A 15,906-nucleotide genomic window follows, 5' to 3' on the forward strand; every position below is an offset into this window, starting at 1 on the left:
CTTGGCCCATAGTAAGCGCTTAACAAATACCAAAATTATTCTTATTATTATCAGGGACTGGGTCCTAACCCGACTGGCTTGGATCCACCCTAGCGCTTAGCACCGTGCCTGGCCCACGGTGAGAGCTCAGGAACTACCAGAATCAGTATTAATTACTACGGTTATCATCTGTGTGACTTTGGGCAAGTCACTTCACTTCTCTGCACCTCAGTTACCTCATCTGTAAAATGGGGATGAAGATTGTGAGCCCCACGTGGGACGACCTGATCACCGTGTATCCTTCCCAGCGCTTAGAACAGTGATTGGTACATAGTAAGCGCTTAACAAATACCATTATTATTATTACAGCCGGGATGGCTTGGCACATAGTAAGTGCTTAACAAATACCAAAATTATTCTTATTATTATCAGGGACTGGGTCCTAACCCGACTGGCTTGGATCCACCCTAGCGCTTAGCACCGTGCCTGGCCCACGGTAAGAGCTCAGGAACTACCAGATTCAGTATTAATTACTACGGTTATCATCTGTGTGACTTTGGGCGAGTCACTTCACTTCTCTGCGCCTCAGTTACCTCATCTGTAAAATGGGGATGAAGACAGTGAGCCCCACTTGGGACAACCTGATCACCTTGTTTCCTCCCCAGTGCTTAGACCAGTGCTTGGCACATAGTAAGCGCTTAACAAATACCATTATTATTATTATTATTATTACAGCCGAGATGGCTTGGCACGTAGTAAGAGCTTAACAAATACCAAAATTATTATTATTATTATCAGGGACTGGGTCCTAACCCGACTGGCTTCTAACCCGACTGGCTTGGATCCACCCTAGCGCTTAGCACCGTGCCTGGCCCACAGTAAGCGCTCAAGAATTACCAGAATCAGTATTAATTACTACAATTATCATCTGTGTGACTTTGGGCAAGTCACTTCTCCGCGCCTCAGTTCCCTCACCTGTAAAATGGGGATGAAGACTGTGAGGCCCACGTGGGACAATCTGATCACCTTGTTTCCTCCCCAGCGCTTAGAACAGTGCTTTGCAGGTAGTAAGCGCTTTATAAGTGCCATCATCATCATCATTATTATTATTATTAATAAACACGATCAGACTGAGCCCCTTCCTTCCTCTCCCCCTCGTCCCCCTCTCCATCCCCCATCTTACCTCCTTCCCTTCCCCACAGCACCTGTATATACGGATATATGTTTGTACATATTTATTACTCTATTTATTTATTTATTTTACCTGTACATATCTATTTATTTTATTTTGTTAGTATGTTTGGTTTTGTTCTCTGTCTCCCCCTTTTAGACTGTGAGCCCGCTGTTGGGTAGGGACCGTCTCTAGATGTTGCCAATCTGGACTTCCCAGGCGCTTAGTACAGTGCTCCGCACCTAGTAAGCGCTCAATAAATACGATTGATGATGATGAAGGGACGAACTACAAGGCCCAGCATGCACCGGGGGGCGGGGACTACAGCTCCCGGCGTGCCGCGCGGCGGGAGGGTTCTAGAAGCGATGACGTAGGCGGCGGCGGCGGCTGCGCGTCTGAGGGAGCGTTGGAGGCGCGTCCTGAGGAGAACGAAGGAGGGAGGGAAGGAAGGAGGGAGGCTCGGGTGAGGTGTCCGTGCCCATTTTGCCCCCGTTCGGCGAGCAGGCTCCGAGTGTGGCGGGCCTCCTGGCCATGGCGGCGCTGGGCCGGCCCTTCAGCGGGCTCCCCCTAGGCCGCAGCCCCGAGTTCGCGCAGCCCGCCGGCCTGGGCCTGCCGCGCCCCTGCCTCAAGGCCCCGCGCAACGCACCCCGACCACGGTAAGTCCGCCCTGACGCCAGGCAATCAATCAATCAATCAATCAGTCGGCCCTCATTCATTCAATCGTATCCATACCGCGCGCACAGCACTGGACTAAGCGCTCGGTCCGTCCGGGCCCTCGGCCGCCAGCCCGGCCCTGGCCGGAAGTGTCCCGCTTCCTCAGGAGGACGGTGGCATTGCCCGGACACTCACTTTGGAGCAATAATAATAATGGTATTTATTCATTCATTCATACAATTCAATCGTATTTATTGAGCGCTTACTGTGTGGAGAACAGTAGCCGGAAGTGTCCCGCTTCCTCAGGAGGACGGTGGCATTGCCCGGACACTCACTCTGGAACAATAGTAATGATGGTATTTATTCATTCATTCATTCAATTCAATCGTATTTATTGAGCGCTTACTGTGTGGAGACCACTAGCCGGAAGTGTCCCGCTTCCTCAGGAGGACGGTGGCATTGCCCGGGCACTCACTCTGGAACAGTAATAATCATGGTATTTATTCATTCATTCAATTCCGTCGTATTTATTGAGCGCTTACTGTGTGGAGACCACTAGCCGGAAGTGTCCCGCTTCCTCAGGAGGACGGTGGCATTGCCCGGGCACTCGCTCTGGAACAGTAATAATCATGGTATTCATTCATTCATTCAATTCAGTCGTATTTATTGAGCGCTTACTGTGTGGAGAACACTAGCCGGAAGTGTCCCGCGTCCTCAGGAGGACGGTGGCATTGCCCGGGCACTCGCTCTGAAACAATAATAATGATGGTATTTATTCATTCAATTCAATCGTATTTATTGAGCGCTTACTGTGTGGAGAACACTAGCCGGGAGTGTCCCGCTTCCTCAGGAGGACGGTGGCATTGCCCGAACACTCACTCTGGAACAATAATAATAATGGTATTTATTCATTCATTCAATTCAATCGTATTTATTGAGCGCTTACTGTGTGGAAAACACTAGCCGGAAGTGTCCCGCTTCCTCAGGAGGACGGTGGCATTGCCCGGGCATTCACTCTGGAACAATAATAATAATGGTGTTTATTCATTCAATTCAATCGTATTTATTGAGCGCTTACTGTGTGCAGAACACTGGACTAAGCGCTCAGTCCGCCCGGGCCCTCGGCCGCCAGCCTGGCCCTAACTGGAAGTGTCCCGCTTCCTCAGGAGGACGGTGGCACTGCCCGGGCACTCACTCTGGAGCAATAATAATAATGCTATTTATTCATTCATTCATTCAGTTCAATCGAATCGTATTTATTGAGCGCTTACTGTGTGGAGAACACTAGCCGGAAGTGTCCCGCTTCCTCAGAAGGACGGTGGCATTGCCCGGACACTCACTCTGGAACAATAATAATGATGGTATTTATTCATTCAATTCAGTCGTATTTATTGAGCGCTTACTGTGTGCAGAACACTGGACTAAGCGCTCAGTCCGCCCGGGCCCTCGGCCGCCAGCCTGGCCCTAGCCGGAAATGTCCCGCTTCCTCAGGAGGACGGTGGCATTGCCCGGACACTCACTCTGGAACAATAATAATAATGGTATTCATTCATTCAATACAATCGTATTTATTGTGTGGAGAACACTAGCCGGAAGTGTCCCGCTTCCTTAGGAGGACGGTGGCATTGCCCGGACGCTCACTCTGGAACAATAATAATAATGGTATTTATTCATTCATTCAATTCAGTCGTATTTATTGAGCGCTTACTGTGTGCAGAACACTGGACTAAGCGCTCAGTTCCGCCGGGGCCCTCGGCCGCCAGCCTGGCCCTAGCCGGAAGTGTCCCGCTTCCTCAGGAGGACGGCGGCATTGCCCGGACACTCACTCTGGAACAGTAATAATAATGGCATTTATTCATTCAATTCAATCGTATTTATTGAGCGCTTACTGTGTACAGAGCACTAGCCGGAACATTGCCCGGGCACTCACTCTGTAGCAATAATAATAATGGTATTCATTCATTCAATTAAGTCGCATTTATTGAGCGCTTACTGTGTGGGAAACACTAGCCGGAAGTGTCCCGTTTCCTCAGGAGGACGGCGGCATTGCCCGGACACTCACTCTGGAACAATAATAATGATGGTATTTATTCATTCAATTCAATCGTACTTATTGAGCGCTTACTGTGTGGAGAACACTAGCCGGAAGTGGCCCGCTTCCTCAGGAGGACGGTGGCATTGCCCGGACACACACTTTGGAGCAATAATACTAATGGTATTTATTCATTCATTCATACAATTCAGTCGTATTTATTGAGCGCTTACTGTGTGCAGAACACTGGACTAAGCGCTCAGTTCCGCCGGGGCCCTCGGCCGCCAGCCTGGCCCTAGCCGGAAGTGTCCCGCTTCCTCAGGAGGACGGCGGCATTGCCCGGACACTCACTCTGGAACAGTAATAATAATGGTATTTATTCATTCAATTCAATCGTATTTATTGAGCGCTTACTGTGTACAGAGCACTAGCCGGAACATTGCCCGGGCACTCACTCTGTAGCAATAATAATAATGGTATTCATTCATTCAATTAAGTCGCATTTATTGAGCGCTTACTGTGTGGGAAACACTAGCCGGAAGTGTCCCGTTTCCTCAGGAGGACGGCGGCATTGCCCGGACACTCACTCTGGAACAATAATAATGATGGTATTTATTCATTCAATTCAATCGTACTTATTGAGCGCTTACTGTGTGGAGAACACTAGCCGGAAGTGGCCCGCTTCCTCAGGAGGACGGTGGCATTGCCCGGACACACACTTTGGAGCAATAATAATAATGGTATTTATTCATTCATTCATACAATTCAATCGTATTTATTGAGCGCTTACTGTGTGGAGAGCACTAGCCGGAAGTGGCCCGCTTCCTCAGGAGGACGGTGGCATTGCCCGGACACTCACTCTGGAACAATAATAATAATGGTATTTATTCATTAATTCAATTCAATCGTATTTATTGAGCGCTTACTGTGTGCAGAACACTGGACTAAGCGCTCAGTCCGTCCGTCCCCGGCCCCTCAGCCGCCAGCCCGGCCCTAGCCGGAAGTGGCCCTTTTCCTCAGAAGGACGGTGGCATTGCCCGGGCACTCACTCTGGAACAGTAATAATGATGGTATTCATTCATTCATTCATTCAATCATATTTATTGAGCGCTTACTGTATGCAGAACACTGAACTAAGCGCTCAGTCAGCCCGACCCCGGGCCCTCGGCCGCCAGCCCTGGCCCTAGCCGGAAGTGTCCCGCTTCCTCAGGAGGACGGTGGCATTGCCCGGACACTCACTCTGGAACAATAATAATAATGGTATTTATTCATTCAATTCAATCGTATTTATTGAGCGCTTACTGTGTGGAGAACACTAGCCGGAAGTGTCCCGCTTCCTCAGGAGGACGGTGGCATTGCCCGGACACTCACTCTGGAACAATAATAATGATGGTATTTATTCATTCATTCAGTTCAGTCGTATTTATTGAGCACTTACTGTGTGCACAGCACTGGACTAAGCGCTTGGGAAGTACAAGTTGGCAACATATAGAGACGATCCCTACCCAACAGCGGGATTTATTAAGTGCTTACTATGTGCAAAGCACTGTTGTAAGCGCTGTCGAGCCCAAGGCCCCAGACTGAGCTCTCTCCTTCTTCTCCCCCTCCCCATTCCCCCCGTCTTACCTCCTTCCCCTCCCCACAGCACCTGTATATATGTACATATGTTTGTACGCATTTATTACTTTATTTTACTTGTACATATTTATTCTATTTATTTTATTTTGTTAATATGTTAGACGGTGAGCCCACTGGGTAGGGACCGTCTCTATATGTTGCCAATTTGTACTTCCCAAGCGCTTAGTACAGTGCTGTGCACACAGTAAGCGCCCAATAAATACAATTGAATGAATGAATATTTGTTAAGCGCTTATTATTGAGAGTTCACCTCCTCCAGGAGGCCTTACCAGACTGAGCCACCTCCTTCCTCTCCTCATCACCCCCACCTTACCTCCTTCCCCTCCCCACAGCACGTGTATATATGTTTGTACGTATTTATTACTCTATTTTACTTGTACATATTTATTCTATTTATTTTATTTTGTTAATATGTTTTGTTGTCTGTCTCCCCCTTCTAGACTGTGAGCCCTCTGTTGGGTAGGGACTATCTCTATATGTTGCCAACTTGTACATCCCAAGCGCTTAGTCCAGTGCTCTGCACACAGTAAGCACTCAATAAATATGATTGAATGAATGACTTTGACACCTGTCTACATGTTTTGTTTTGTTGTCTGTCTCCCCACTTCTAGACTGTGAGCCCGTTGTTGGGTAGGGACTGTCTCTCCATGTTGCCGACTTGTACTTCGCAAGCGCTTAGTACAGTGTTCTGCACACAGTAAGCACTCAATAAATATGATTGAATGAATGAAAGAGCCCGGGCTGGAGAGGCAGATGGTGGGGGTTCTAATCCCCGCTCCGCCACTGGTCAAACGGGTGACTTTGGGCCAGTCGCTTTGCTTCTCTGGGCCTCAGTGACCTCATCTGGAAAATGGAGAGGAAGCCTGGGAGCCCTACGTGGGACAACCCGATTACCTTGTATCTACAGTGCTTGGCGCATAGTAAACGCTTAACAAATACCATCATCACATTATTATTATTATTAAAATGGGGCTTAATCAATCAATCGTATTTATTGAGCGCTTACTGTGTGCAGAGCTTAAGACTGTGAGCCCTACATGGGACAACCCGATTACCTTGTATCTACCAGCGTTTGGCACATAGTAAGCGCTTAACAAATGCCATCATTATTATTGTTATTATTAAAATGGTGATTAAGACTGTGAGCCCTACGTGAGACAGCCTGATTACCTTGTATCGACCAGCATTTGGCGCATAGTAAGTGCTTAACAAATACTATCGTTATTATTATTATTAAAATGGCGATTAAGAATGTGAGCCCTACGTGGGACAACCTGATTACCTTGTATCTACCAGCATTTGGCACATAGTAAGTGCTTAACAAATACTATCATTATTATTATTATTATTAAAATGGCGATTAAGAATGTGAGCCCTACGTGGGACAACCGGATTACCTTGTATCTACCAGTGTTTGGCGCATAGTAAGCACTTAACAAATGCCATCATTATTATTATTATTATTAAAATGGCGATTAGGACTGTGAGCCCTACATGAGACAGCCTGATTACCTTGTATCTACCAGCATTTGGCGCATAGTAAGTGCTTAACAGATACTATCGTTATTATTATTACTATTAAAATGGCGATTAAGCATGTGAGCCCTATGTGGGACAACCTGATTACCTTGTATCTACCAGCATTTGGCGCATAGTAACTGATTAACAAATACTATCATTATTATTATTATTATTATTAAAATGGTGATTAAGAATGTGAGCCCTATGTGGGACAACTTGATTACCTTGCATCTACCAGTGTTTGGCACATAGTAAGCACTTATCAAATGCCTTTATTATTATTATTATTATTATTATTATTATTATTAACACGGGGATTAAGACTGTGAGCCCTACATAGGACAACCTCATATCTACCCTAATGCATAGAACAGTGTTTGGCACATAGTAAGCGCTTAACAAATACCGTAATTTTTTTTAATAATTCTTTGTATTTATAATGATGCTACTGATGCTTGTTTACTTGTTTTGATGTCTGTCTCCCCCCTTCTAGACTGTGAGCCCATTGTGGGCAGGGATTGTTTCTCTTTGTTGCTGAATGGTACTTCCCAAGCGCTTAGTGTGGTGCTCTGCACACAGTAAGCGCTCAATAAATATGATTGAATGCACAAATGATGACGATGGTATTTAAGCGCTTATTTTGTGCCAGGTACTGTGCTAAGCGCTGGGGTGGATACAAGCACATCAGATCGGACACAGTGCCTGTCCCATGTGGGGCTGACAGTCTCAATCCCCAATGGACAGGTGAGGTCACTGAGGCCCAGAGAAGTGAAGTGACTTGCCCACGGTCACACAGCAGACACCTGGCAGAGCCCAGGATTAGAACTCATGACCTGACTCCCAGGCCCGGGCTCTATCCACTACACCATGTGTGGGTCATTCTAAATATTTTGCTGTACTCTTAGTTACATATATCTGTCTATGTGCTCACTATGTGCCAAGCACTGTTCTCAGCACTGGGTCACAGGCTTAATCCCCATTTTACAGAAGAGATAACTGAGGCATGGAGAAGTTAAGTGGCTTTCCCAAAGTCATGCTGTACTACTGAGAAGCAGCGTGGCTCAGTGGAAGGAGCATGGGCTTTGAAGTCAGAGGTCATGGGTTTGAGTTCCGACTCCGCCACATATCTGCTGTGTGACCTTGGGCAAGTCACTTAACTTCTCTGAGCCTCAGTTACCTCATCTGTAAAATGGGGACTAAGACTGTGAGCCCCACATGGGACAACTTGATCACCTTGTATCCCCCCAGCGCTTAGAACAGTGCTTTGCACATAGTAAGCGCTTAACAAATGCCATCATTATTATTATTATTATTACTGAATACAAAGTCACACTGAACAGTGTACCAGGCACCGTTAAAAGCTCTGGAGTAGACACAGGCTATAATCAAATCGGGCACAGTCCATGTCCCAGCTGGGGCTCACAGTTTTCATCCCCATTTTCCAGGTGAGGTCACTGAGGCACAGAGGAAGTGAAGCGACTCGCCCAAGGTCACAAGGCAGACAAGGGGCAGAATGGGGATTAGAACCCAGTTCTTTATAACTCTCAGGCCTAGGCTCTATTCACTAGGCCACAGTTTCCACATCCCGGCACTTAATCCAGTGTCCTGCACCTAGTAAGCACCCAGTAAATCCCCCGATTGACGGCTAACAGTGCTCCCCTCAAACGCTTCAAGTTGCTGCCAGTTTGAGTGCAGTATGATCCAGAGTATTTATTCAATGGTATCTATTGAGCGATTACTATGTGCAAAGCACTATTAATTTATTGAGCGCGAATCGCACTGTACTACCTGACGTGAGAGAGTACACTCGAGTTAGGAGATCTGATCTCCGTCCTTGAGAAGCTGAAAGTTTCAGCTGCTCGGAATGGGGAGGTGCTCCTTTGCCATCCCCCGCACCCCCTAGTCAGGAAATATAGCCCGGGACCCTCTGCTGCACCCTCAGCTCAGCATTTTGATTTGCGCGCAGTGTTCGGCCACTAAAACCCCAGGAAATGGGGCCGTTTTCATGGAGCCTGCTTCCCAGAGCCCCAAATTTTCGACTGCCTTTCCCTTCCAAAAATATCTGCTTTTTGCAGTCTGCTTTTTACCAATGGGTGGTAAATATAAAAAAGATTGTAAAGTGATCATTGCTGGGGATGTATTTTCGAGCCACCCTAATTCCGGGGTGACCGAATCAGTACCCTGTAAACCCAGAAGCTGTGTTGGAGAACACATGTGACCTGTGCTTCAGTTTGAATGCATGCTGTGCAAGTTGAAAAGTTTTGCTAAGAAGAGGTAAATAATGACGAAGGTGATCCAATTAAGGTTTCTCAATTGATTTCCCCTCTCCTTGACAGGGTCTTTCTCCACAATAGAAAGAAGCACAAGAGAGAAGAAGATGATGATGGGTGAGTTTTATGGCTTGATTACTATAACTTGGTTTAATTTAGCTTTCTTCTTTTCATGGGCTGTTTACCACCTGTTTAGATGGTAAAGTCTGAGATGGTGGTTTTTGTTTTGTTTTGCCCCAACCACACCCTTGCCTTCATGATGCCAGTTGTTAAAAATGTTCCTTTTTTACTGCCCGCTTCACTGATATTGCTTTTCTGGGACCAATCAGTAATTACGAATAGTTCTGCCCGGAGCTGGGGGGATGAAGCTTCCGACAAAGAATTACCAGAGGAAACGTCTGTTTTTTCAACTGGAATTACAAGGGATGGGGCATAAATAATGCTTCTTTTGATTTCTCGTGTAAAATAATTCCAAATAAAAATTATGTAGAATATGGCAGTGTGCGCACATATACATGGCATTGTTATGCTGACGCTGTCTACATAATCCTTTCTGCAGTGGACCAAAGAAATTCAAAGCTGTAACCTTGGCATTATCCTCGACTTATCTCTCATTCAATTAATCAGTGGTATTTACATGTTCAGTCTGTCGCCAAATCCTGTAGGGTCAAACTTGAGAACATCTCTAAATTCCATTCTTTCATCTCCATGCAAACTGCTACCAAACACTTATCCTATTTGGCTTGATTACTGCTTCAGTCAGGCAGTTGTATTTATTGAGCGCTTCCCGTGTGTAGAACATTGTACTGGGCGCTTGCATCAGCGTCCTTGCTGACCTCTCTGCCTCCTGTTTCTCCCCACTTCAGCCCATCCTTCACTCTTCTGCCCAGATCATTTTTCTAAAAAACCACGCAGTCCATGTTTTTCCCCCCTCCTCAGTAATAATTTGTGATATTTGTTAAGCGCTTCCCCTGTGCCAAGTACTGTTAAAAGCTCTGGGGTAGATAAAAGCAAAGTGGGTTGGACACAGTGCCTGTCCTATTCCTCATTTTACAGATGAGGTACCGGCCACAGAGAAGTTAAGTGACTTGCCCAGGACTTTTAACACCATTAACTAGCTCTCTTCCTCCCTTCAAAGCCCTACTGAGAGCTCACCTCCTCCAGGAGGCCTTCCCAGACTGAGCCCCCTCCTTCTTCTCCCCCTCCCCATCCCCCCACCCTCCCTCCTTCCCCTCCCCACAGCATCTGTATATATATATGTTTGTACAGATTTATTACTCTATTTTACTTGTACATATTTGCTATTCTATTTATTTTATTTTGTTAATATGTTTTGTTTTGTTGTCTGTAACCCCCCTTCTAGACTGTGAGCCCGTTGTTGGGTAGGGACCGTCTCTATATGTTGCCAATTTGTACTTCCCAAGCACTTAGCACACAGTAAGCGCTCAATAAATACGATTGAATGAATGAACATTAGTAAGTGATTAATAAATACTATCATGATGATGAAGATGATTAAGAGGGGCCACCTCTTTCCATAGGCAAAGTTTTAAAAAAAAAGACCCTATTGCTGACTCAGTTGCCTTGGGTCTTTTGTCTTTGTTTTCCAGTTTACCAGCAAATAAGAGACGACTGACCGAGTGTGCGCTCGGTCCTGTGGACCCTAATCTCCGGGACTGGGTTCTCCATGAACACGAGCAAGGTATGAGTCAAGGAGTAAGCCAGTGCATTGGTGCCCTCCCCACCCCCAGCGCCCTGGATGTCACCTGCGAAGAAATGGATCAGACAGCTGGAGACCAGCAGTGTGAAATGGCCCGCAGAAAGCTTCAGGAGATTGAGGAGAGGTAACAGCAGTCAGCCCAGCTCACTTGCTTTTCTCTCATCACGTGTATGATGGAGTAGGATACGATGTTCTATCCTACGCAGGACACAGGAGGAGAGAGCGTTGTAATCCCGGATTTGATAATGCCTCAGGATTCAGCCTCTCAGGTGACCTTGATGCAGTGTCAGGGAAAGCTAAAAATGCAATTATCTTTCCCTGGGAGAAGTGCTACTTCTCAGAATTACACAAGGATGCTTGTTTAGTACACAAGAACAAGGATGCTTGTTTAGATTTTGGGGAGGAACACAATGCTCAGCCTCTTTAGTTTTTCTAATCTCCGTACATTTTTTCTTCATCGTTTCCAAGTCCAATAATACTTCTTATCCTGGTGACATCTGTAAGTTTTGGGGGGCCCGTGATCTGAGTCTTGCTTCTCGTATTATACAAGTGCTTAGTACGGTGTTTGGCACTCAGTAGGCGTTCAGTAAATGCCACTCATAATGATTACCCTCATTTATTAAGCCCCCAGTGTGTGCCAGGCAGTAGGGTATTAGATGCTTAGGGAATATAGTTGCTCTAAATTGCATCATATAATACATAGAGCATTGTCTATGCCCATTCATGAACAACTTTTATTCTTTACTAAGCTCATTTTGTACTCGCACAACCACAGCTAGAGATGGCTTATCACTTGCAAATGTTTTTGAAACTCAGTCAATATCTTTTCAAAAAGGTCCCATGAAGTGAAATAATTTGGCTTAAAAAATGGAACGTTCTGACCCATGTTTCTTCTCTTGTTCCTTTATGCCTTTACTCACATCACCCAGATTGATCGATGAAGATGAAGACGTTGAAGCTGATAGAAGTGTGAGCAGTTTACCCACGCTCATTATGTCTGATGCTCTGAAAACAGGTCTGAAACGGGAATTGGATGAAGTCCTCACGAAGAAAATAATTGAGTCCATGTAAGTTCTGGGGGCAAACTAGAAGCAGATTGGAAATCCCAATATTTTTGGATCTTCCATAGGACGTAATCAGATCTGTGTGTTCATTGCGCAATTCCTAGCACTTCAGTCAATCAGTGCTATTTATTGAGCACTCTCTGTGTGCAGAGCACTGTAGTAAGCGCTTCGGTGAGTATAACGTAACAGTTGTTAGACACATTCACTTCCCAACAGTGAGCTCAGAGTTGTACTTATTGGGCCAGATCACTTATATGTGTTCAATTTTGCATCCTCATACTTCAATATACTTTATGTTAAGGGGGAAAAGCCTTATGGAAATGGGATTTATGATGATGTCTCTCTGTGTAATGTTATTTCACCAGGAACTGATAAAAGATCTTATTATTCTACCATATTTACCCTCACTTTTAATCACTTCAGATGGATTTGCATGGTTATCCATCATCTCTCCTAAACTATTCCCATGAATAATTGGTGGCAACACCACCACTGTCCTCCCAAAGAATTTTAATTGTATTTAAGTGCTTACTATGTGCCAAACACTGTATTAAGTGCTGGGGTACAGACAAGCTAATCGGGCCCCACACGGGGGCTCACAATGTGAGTAGGAGGGAGAACAAGTATTGAATCCCTGTTTTGCAGATGAGGGAATTGGGGCACAGAGAAGTTGAGTGACTTGCCTAAGGTCATACAGCAGGCTAATGACAGAATGGGGATTACAGCCCGGGTCTTCTGACTCCCAGGCGTGCACTCTTTCCACTAGGCGATGTTGCTTCTCCATCCCAAGAGGGTTTTTTGTAAGTTTAAAAAACACAGATATTGACTCTCTCTCAGGAACCGTCCTTCCATGGAGTTGGTGCTGTGGAAACCACTTCCTGAAATTCTCCCCGACAAGCCAAAGCGTCTATCTGGTGTTAAGAACTTCCCACAAGAAACAAGAAAGGGCCGCGCCAAGCCAGGGGTAGCCGGAGCCGGCTTCCATCGGCGAACTGAACTCTTCTCTGAGGCTCAGCCAGCAGAGATACCTCTGTACAATAGCTTGGAGCCAGCGGGGTATACAGAAGAAGAAATGGAACTCTAGACACCCATTGGAAAGAATTTTCTGAACGTTCCTGGGTTCGATTGTGAGACTTTCCTAGCGGACATTGTGGGTTTGAAAGTCATTCCAGTTGACATTCTGCCCAGGGCCTGTGTGGGACAGCAACTTTTTGAAAAGGGAGTTGTTTGGAGCGGGAGGAAGCACTTTCCATTTGGTTGATTGGGACTGTCTGAAAACTGCCTTGGGAGGAGGATTAAAGTCTAGATAATGAATGTATTGGTGGCTTGGGCCATCCATTGTACCTTCTGAGCCATGAAAAATTTGCTGGGGGCGAGGGGGCGGTGCTCCTCGGTGTTAGCATTAGTAGTTGTCATTTCACAGGTGGAGCAGGGATTTTGCCACTCTGGAGTGTAGCCTGACAGTCTTGTCACACTTTGTAACGTCAGCAAAGAGCTCAGGGGCCAGTGGTATCGCTTAACAGGTAGGAGGAAGGGACGTGACCTGTAGCCGAATTTAGTGATAAGAAGTAACGTCGGGGATCGGGAGGCATCCTGTATTAGTTATCTACTAACTAGTTCTTTTGACCCAAGGACAAGTAAAAGTGAGCCTCCTCTTTTTGCCTTGTAGGAGTGGAGAGAAATCAAGGTTAAAACCGTGGTGGAGGGTTACATGAGATTTACAGTTGTGTTACTGTTCACCCCTTATCTCGTATGACCTGACGTGACTAGTAGTGATCCAGATGGGTCATCTGTAATGTTTGTAGTATTGGATTGCTGAGGTGCTTTAAGTTGAACCCGTGTGACTTGTGCCAATTGGCTAAAAGGGAGTATCCTTCAGGTAACTGAGTGCTTTCACTTTCCAGGGTTGAGGATGGTTTCTCTAAACCAGAAGAACGTGCCCTGGGTGGCTTCCCCTAACGTAATTCGAGCAAGAATTCATTCTGCTAGTGACGTCTGACACAAAGAGTGAATTTCGAATTCATTTTAGTGTACATAAATAAACAGCTCGTGTACATGGTGATGAGCCCATTATGCAGCAAAGACTATCTTCAGCAGTCTTCTCAGTAACGGGGTCATCACCTCTGAGCTCCTTAATCAGTCCTCACGGGTTTCCTCTGGAGTCATCTGGAATAAGATATTTGGGTTAGTTTTTTTTCCCCCCTCAGGAAGATGAGCGCTGGCTTTCTGTTGTTGAGTTGGATGCCGAGTGAATTAAGCGTGCTATGTTACAACTGAAAGTCCTCCATGAGGTGCACTGGCCTTTCTAAAAACTTACTCAGGTGACGGCTTTTCCCATTTCTTCCTGCTCAACCAACTAGCATTTCCTACAGGAAGAAGTGCTTCATACTGGTAGGTAGAGTGGGTGGTGGAAATCAGCACTTTAAGCAGTTTTTAATCTCTTGCTGAAGCCTCCTCCCTTGTTACAAATATATAAAAGGGAGATCTGGTCTGTCAAAAGAAGTAGCTTCTGCTTTTGCCTATTTAGCGCCTGCCGTCATTATCTTTACTTCTTTGGGTAACCAGAAAAAAGTTGAATATTTGTAACGATATTTGTAGACATCTAATTAGCAATCTAGTTTTGAACCATTTTTGAAGCCACAAGAAACTAGCTCAATCAGTCTCTTAGGTTCGGACTTGGAAGCTGAAGGTGGCCCTTTTTGGTTTCTTTTTCTAACTTTTCTAATTGTAAATTCCCTAAAAATAATGGCCTGGGAAGTTCCAACTCCATGGAGCTCGATTTTCATGAAACCACCTTGCAAAATATAAAGCCTTAAATATTTTGGTGCAAGAAGGATTGCTAGAATACCTGAACAGAGGGGAACATTTATCACCAATTAGAGGTACAATGCTGGCTCTGAAAAGGGGATCAAACTGTACTCTCTCAGAATTGTTTTATCTACAAAGGTTTAGAGCCTGGAAAAGTTTTTTAAAAAAGGTCACAGGTTTGTTAACTCCAAATGAAACTGGCAGTGAGGTAGCAGGTTATAGAAAATACATAATTCAGAAAAGTTTTCTATGCTTTGATATCTTTTTTTGCAAAAAAAGGAAAAAAAAAGGTTTTGATGTTCCTGCCTGATGTTTCTTTTGCGTATGATACAAATATAACAAAGGTTACTGTTCAGATGTTCCTTTTTCCTCTTCAGGTGCTTAATTACTCTGAGCCATCCTACTCAGACCTTAGGCTGCCTCTACTTTTTTTTTTAAGCATAAAGCTTTTGTTCTTTAGAGGTTTTTCTATGATTCGTTATCTGTATTTATTTAGGGTTACTCCTGCAGCATGGACCAGAAGATGGGGGAGAAACAAGGGGGGATTTTGTCTGGAGCAGGTGAACTTTTATAAGCAAAGACTGAATTATTTGTAAAATTTTACAGGTGGCAGGAATGATATAATGCCAGGGAAGCCCTGAAAAGTTTCTGGGTGTTTTATTTCCAGTTGAGAATCTGGTCTTTTGGTATGTCATGGTTTTCAATAAAACTTTTGTGTTTTTGACTTATTTGCCGGACTTTATGGCATATCTGCAGGTAGCATAAGGGGTTTAACTAGTGAAAAAATGGTACCAGCTTAATGAAAATAACAGAATCTTCCTGCTTTTCTGGGCATCTTGAGTGGGTACATGTGATGCAGCATTCACATCATTACTTCTGATGATCATTGATCCAGTCAGCCAGTGGTATTTCTCAAACATCTACAAATTGATCAGATCAGACACAGTTCCCTCTCCCACATGAGGCTCTCGGTCTTAGGAGGGAGAACAGGTACTGAATCTTCATTTTACAGATGTGAGAAACTGAGGCACAGAGAAGATAAAGTGACT

General features: G+C 45.2%; 1 protein-coding gene across 1 annotated transcript; it reads left to right on the top strand.

The window, feature by feature from the left end:
* Window positions 1-1,632: 1,632 nt before the first annotated feature.
* Window positions 1,633-15,585, top strand: CCDC117 (coiled-coil domain containing 117). Its single transcript, XM_038763362.1, has 5 exons — window positions 1,633-1,806; window positions 9,332-9,382; window positions 10,876-11,109; window positions 11,915-12,052; window positions 12,887-15,585. Exons 1-5 carry the CDS (start codon window positions 1,682-1,684, stop codon window positions 13,131-13,133), a joined length of 795 nt encoding a protein of 264 aa, XP_038619290.1. The 5' UTR covers window positions 1,633-1,681; the 3' UTR covers window positions 13,134-15,585.
* Window positions 15,586-15,906: the final 321 nt, after the last annotated feature.

This window comes from Tachyglossus aculeatus, chromosome 21 (assembly GCF_015852505.1).
Source record: "Tachyglossus aculeatus isolate mTacAcu1 chromosome 21, mTacAcu1.pri, whole genome shotgun sequence".
Classification (NCBI taxonomy): Eukaryota; Metazoa; Chordata; class Mammalia; order Monotremata; family Tachyglossidae; genus Tachyglossus; species Tachyglossus aculeatus.